The sequence below is a fragment of the Peromyscus leucopus genome, chromosome 9, assembly GCF_004664715.2.
Source record: "Peromyscus leucopus breed LL Stock chromosome 9, UCI_PerLeu_2.1, whole genome shotgun sequence".
Lineage (NCBI taxonomy): Eukaryota > Metazoa > Chordata > Mammalia > Rodentia > Cricetidae > Peromyscus > Peromyscus leucopus.
In genome coordinates, this window is record NC_051070.1 from 105,681,829 (window position 1) to 105,687,828 (window position 6,000).

A 6,000-nucleotide genomic window follows, 5' to 3' on the forward strand; every position below is an offset into this window, starting at 1 on the left:
AAAAAAAAAAAAAAAAAGCAAAAGCTGGCATGGCTGTTGAATGCTTGAAGTCACAGCAGCTAGGATTGCCTGCCCAAGATCTCCATAAGACCAGGGTCATCAATACTGTTATGGGACCAACCAACACCCCCCCCCCCGCAGGGTTTATTTGTGGTTAATGGCTGCTTGGAGAGGGAGAGAGAGTTTCTCCAGTGGTGTAACCACAGTTTGGGTGCCCATGCTCCTGCAAACGACCTAATGAAACTCACTGGGTCATTAACAAACAAACAAACAAACAAACCCGGAAGTAGAAGGGAGATCGAGTAGGGGGTTAGTGGGGAGGGGAGTGAAATGGCGATGAAGAGGTAAAAATACATTTCATATATGGATGGAAATAAAGGAGAAAAATACCGACAAGTCATACGGCTCAACTCGGGAGATCAGAGTGGAAACATGATTTCTCATCTTATAGAAATTAAGAGCACATTGCAAATTTCTGTAAGTCAAGAATTGGATACTTAGATGGGATACCACCAGAGAACCCCGAGCCTCTCTCTGGCTCTCAGATCCAGTCTCCAGTCCCTCCCTTGACAGCCAGGAGGGGTCTAAAGACCAATTCAGCTTACCTACCACACAGAAAAAAGAGACCCTCCCCAGGGCAGGAATTGTCCACGGCTCTTGTTTTGGGAGAAAGAAGCTGAACCCTTAGGGCAGTCAAACCAAGGTTATTCTGAGCAGCAAGGCTCGAGAGTGCCCACAGCGGCAGTGGCAATCTCCGAGGTCCCTCTGTGGGTAGTTCACATGGTAGAAAAGGTGCCTCCCAGTAGCCTCTGGGCCTGAGGGGTATGGTGACCAGATCAGGGTCAAGATGCTGGGGACAGAGCCATCTAGAAGGCCTGTGTTGGCCTCCCTGTATTCAGGAAGTCCATGACAGCAGCCTACATCCTGGGGTCTGGCCACAATGATCTTGCCTGTCCTGCAGAGTCAGACCTACCACTGATGCCCAAGGGCTCTCTAGGGACCGTGCAGGAGGGAAACTCACTTGTCCAGGATGAAGTAGAGGTCGAAAATACCCTGACAGTCCTCTTCCGCTCGACCCTGGCGCAAGTTTTGCCTCATGTGTTGGATCTGGCGTTGGTTGTACGTTCTGAAGCCCTTGCCCAGGCGGGGGAAGAGTTTCCAGCCAGGGCCATGGTATCGGAGGCTCCCAGCTGCAACAATGTGAGGAGGCAGCAGGAGCAGGAGCAGAAAGAGTGCGGAGCAAGGCATGGGGGCCTGAGAATCCCTATGGTCTTCTGTCCCTGGGACCTCGCCAGCTCTTGGAAGGTCACATGTAGGCTGGAGGACAGCCACTCCCGGCCTCTTCCCCCACCACCCCTGCCTGAACCCAGGGCTTGAGGACCACTGCTGTGTCCTACCGCCAATGGTAGCACTCCACCTGGTACACTCAGAGCACGGGGACTGGGGAGGCAGCTGCTGGGGGGTGCCCTTCCCCCAACTACCTGCAGAGCCCTTCCCCCACCTTGGGACAAAACCCCCTGGGGTTGTGATGGACAGGAAGGTTGACATGGTGACTTTGTGACCTGCCCCTCTGCTCAACACCTTTATGCTGAAGTGTCAAGTGGCAGTCACAGGCCCTTGGCAGGAGGCTCAGATGAGGTCTCCAAGCCCAGCCCCTCCCAGGGCATCCTTAGAGGACACCTCAAGGAACCCAGGTGTTTTGTTAATTGAAGAGATGGCCGAGCTCACCAGTTTCTGTGGGTGAAGAGATCAAGACACCAAGGGTCAAGTGTGTAGGAAGTGGGAGGCCAATTGTGGGACCTGGAATCAGCAGTAAGTATCTGGTTTCAAACAGAGATGGAGACTGTGTGCTACTGCCAGGGTCCCCTGTGAGTGGAATAGTTGACCCATCCACTGCCATGGGACAAGCTGCCCAACTGACGGCCTAACAGAACCATTTTATTGTGATCTCAGGTGAAGTGGGTCAGACCCACAGGAAAGGTGGAGTGGGAGGCCCCGGGGAACTAGGGAGTCTCGAGCACTAGGAGACACTGGAGTTGTCTGGAAGCTTCCTCATTGTCCTCTGTGGCACCGGAGCTGAGGCGCTCCGGAGTGGGGCTCCATTGGGAATGTCACAAGCCCTAGCTTGTGGTCTCTCCCTGTGACTCGGGCCTCTTCTCAGCATCAGTGGGCATGACTTTCTTCATGGAGGCTCAGAGCTTGAGAGGAGTGTGGGCAGTGAGTGGTTTGAGATGTGGCGCCCTTTATGACATCACTTCACCAGGCATGGGGTCACTGATGCTGTCTTCCTGTCAGACCCTCACCAGTCTGTCAAGGTCCGGAGAGGAGTGAGGGTGGGCTCGCCCTCTGCTTCGCCCTTCTGCACAGAATACCTGAGTGCTAGAGGGGGCATGGTGTGGAGAGGTGGTGCCAGTGCCAGAAAACCGCATTCAAAAGGGATCCTGAACCGCCCAGAGTGTGAGGGAAACCATGTTTAGAAATTCCATGATCACTTTTCTTTTTGTGACTGTATGCTCATAAAAGTCATTAAGAATGGAAGCCTTTCCTCTAATTAATTCTAAAATCTCAATATATACAACATAAAGTTTACAAGGGATAGCACTGGGTCTGTGGAAATCTCGTGTTTTCTTTTGCTGTTGTCTTTAGTGACCATCTCAAGTAATGTGTTGAAATTGATCAGATTTAGGATACTTGCTTTATCACATTAGAGTTCTCGTCACATCTTCCAGGACATTTCTTATGTCATACTTTTATAGTTTTTCCCATTAAATAGGTATCTCTTAGTCTGCGACTTTAGTCTGCCTTTTATTCATTCCTAAGTGGACTGGTCATCTGTTCACGTGACCTGGGCATTTGTTTCCTCCTCTGAAGAGGCTGTGTGTATGTGTTCTTTCTCCATCCAGGGTGTTTATCCTGTCATATTTACATTGTGTATCCTGAACACCAGGTCTTTATCAGATGTGGCAATATCTTTTTCCAGTGTGTGGCTTGTTTTTTCACTTATTTTTGAAAAAATAATGCACACATTCTTAGTTTTGATACAGATTGTTTTGAGTTGAATGAAAGGCCCTGGTCTCCAAGGTAACAATACTATATCCTAATGAAAATCTAAAATTACTGGGGGACACATCCTTTAAGGGACGACCTCCATCTCTTCCATCATTCCTGGCTCATGAGATATGCCAGCCTCACCAGATGTTGACTGGAAGCACTACTTTTTTAAAAGTCCTGAAAATATAAACTCCAAAGATCTTGGAATTTTCAGAACTGTGAGTCAAAACTTGGGTGGAGAAGATGCTGATGAAACCCCTCTCCTTGCTGAGAGCTATTGGTAGCTGTGGTTGCTGGGCAAAGAATGCTTTCTTGATGGGTGCTGCTCACACTTGAGTGCTGGACCTACACTCACGCACACCTGTGGTTCTAATTAGACTCTGGTTTATAAAGAAAAAACTCATAGTTACAGTTTGAAATTCTTATATTTAGTTTTAGAAACCTAATATTTGAAAAATGTGATTTAAATGGTTACTACTATATAAGTATGTAATATATATATATATATATATATATATATTTATATATATTTATATAGTAACAGAACAAATATGTTCTAAAAGATAAACCTAGCTTTTAAAAAAGTTAATTGCTTCAGGTGTTTTGTTATGGTGCCACAAAGCTAACTATCACATAGATGGTCACTTTCCACCCTTTTCCTGCTCCCAAGGAGTTGTGTTCCTGAGCATCTTCGGATTCTCCGGTGCTGTGGAACTTGTCCTAACCTGGTACAGGCTGCCATTCTACGTGTGTGGAGTAGGCCTCTCAGAAGGGCAAAGAGGCAACAGGAAGCTTCAGCAAATACTGGGAGAGTTTCTAGGCCTTGAGAAGACACAGCTCTGGTGGGGGTTGGACCGAGTCCATCAATGAGGCTCTCCAGCTGCAGGCTGCAGGGGCATGGCTGCTTAGTTGGGCCAAGTTCAGAGATTTGTGGACTGTGCCCTATGCTAACACTGGGGTATGCCCTGTGCAGAACCCAGAAGGTGTGGGGAGCAAGATCCATCTCAGTTCTCCCCTCTCAGCTGCCTGCTTCTCTGTCCTTCCTTCTTCCTTCACTTGTCATGGAAGATGTGACAAGAACTCTAATGTGATATAGCACAGGTGAAATCTCACTTCAATTTCTTTACTTCCAAGTTGACGTTATGGGCCTTGTTTCTATTCATAAATGGCACCATCCCTGGTGAATGCTTTGTTCCTCTCAGCCAGGGTGTGGGCTGGGCACGAGGGTAAGAATCATACACCAGTCACAGATCTTTCTCTAACAGGTATTTCCAAACATCTGGAATGTAACATGTTTTGTGCCCATCACGGGATAAATGCACAAATGATCAAATTATAAGTCTCTGGGTGTTCAGGTTGAGTGGTTTTTAGAGAGATGTTTCTGATTGGCTCTTCCCCTTATGTTTGACTTTCCAGGGCACCCACAGCACTCCAGGACCACCGCCCTTGCAGCGGCCTTAGGAGACAGAACGCCCACACCCATCTTCTAGGCTGGTGTGCCGCCCGCCTTAAGGTGGGAGACTCAGAGAGGAACGAGGTTCAGGGACTGGCATGAGAAGAAGCTAACGGGAGGCCAGAGCTGTGCGCTTGAGATCTTTGGGTGTGAGTGGAAGTAAAAATGACAGCAAACAATGCTTGTGAATGTCACTGACAGTACGCATGTTAGGCGACACATTTTTACTGCTTGGTGAGACACGGAGCATTTTTAATTTGTAACTGTGGGAGTTGAAGTTAATGTTCATGTGTTCATTAGGTAGTAGGGCCAATGTGAAAGTATTTTATGTTAATAGCAGATTTTCTTGGCCACATTTCAAGTGAAGATGTCTAGAAAAGCAAGTCTGGTTAATTTGGGGGGAAAAGGAGAAATTAGATATTGAGGCCTTTTATTTTTTGTAGAGTTCAGCCTTGTCAGAGAGACATGGCTTCATTTTTTAATGTATCTGATATATATTTTATTATATATGCCCGTATGCTAAACCACAAGATACCAAAGTTGTTTAATTACCATTTCAAACTGATTTTGAAGCTTATTATGTTCTTTAATGATAAATCAGTCAGTTGAGGCTCTCATCCGAAGCTCCACGGGAAACTTGGCATTAGGTTACACAGAAATAAACAGAAACTCAGTTTTGTGGAAGGAGTTACAGTGTATTTAGTGAAGTAATCTGCCATGTCATGACAAAGAATACCGGGCAATTCCTCTGTGTGTGTGTGTGTGTGTGTGTGTGTGTGTGTGTGTGTGTGTGTGTGTGTGTGTATGCGGGGCTTCAGTATGAGAGGCTGTAGCAAAGATTTCTGAAGCTGTTTTATGAATAAAATAAACATTTAATAGCAAAATTATAATTGCATATTAAGTTCCCGTAATCATAATACTATGGATGAGAGAAGGAACACAGGATTTGAGACCAGCCCTAGCTACAAAGTGAGATCCTATCTCAAAGTAAAAATTACCCACCCCAAATTAATGTCATCAATTTTTGCAATAATTTAAAATTTTAAGCAAAATATTTTATTTAAAATGACATATAAAATGGGAGGAAGGAAATGAAGGAATAAAAACGTCACCTCTAATAGTAGACTAAGGCGAGTGTACTTTTTAGCACTCCTAAATAAGCCTTGATGCGTTCAGCTTAACTTGAACAGGATGGGGAAAGACTCTCTTGTGGGATGGAGAGACTGTCACCATTACACATGATCTTTCATTAGGAAGTATCCATTCCCCCCCTGGAGCCCAGACAATGTGTAAAGGACAGAATAGACACACTGATTGTGGAGGATGTGACTGATGACTTTTCTAATTATTGATTTGTGGTCCTGAAATCCAAGTGTCCAGTTGGCTAGACGTATGACTCTTGTCTAGTGAAAAATGACAGAATGTTCGAATCAAATGGTGAAGCTGCTTTCCTAAGCATCAAAGAGCAACCAGGTACCCAGGTCTGCCATCAGGGA

General features: G+C 46.0%; 1 protein-coding gene across 1 annotated transcript in view; it reads right to left on the reverse strand.

Annotated features, from left to right (window-relative positions):
- The window catches only part of Antxrl (ANTXR like), a 29,679-nt gene extending 28,189 nt beyond the window's left edge, over positions 1 to 1,490 (reverse strand). Inside the window, exon 1 of the mRNA XM_037208710.1 lies at positions 1,022 to 1,490. Within this exon, the coding sequence (XP_037064605.1) occupies positions 1,022 to 1,248 (227 nt within the window). The 5' untranslated portion in view covers positions 1,249 to 1,490. The remainder of the gene's footprint in view (positions 1 to 1,021) is intronic.
- Between the last annotated feature and the right edge of the window lie 4,510 nt (positions 1,491 to 6,000).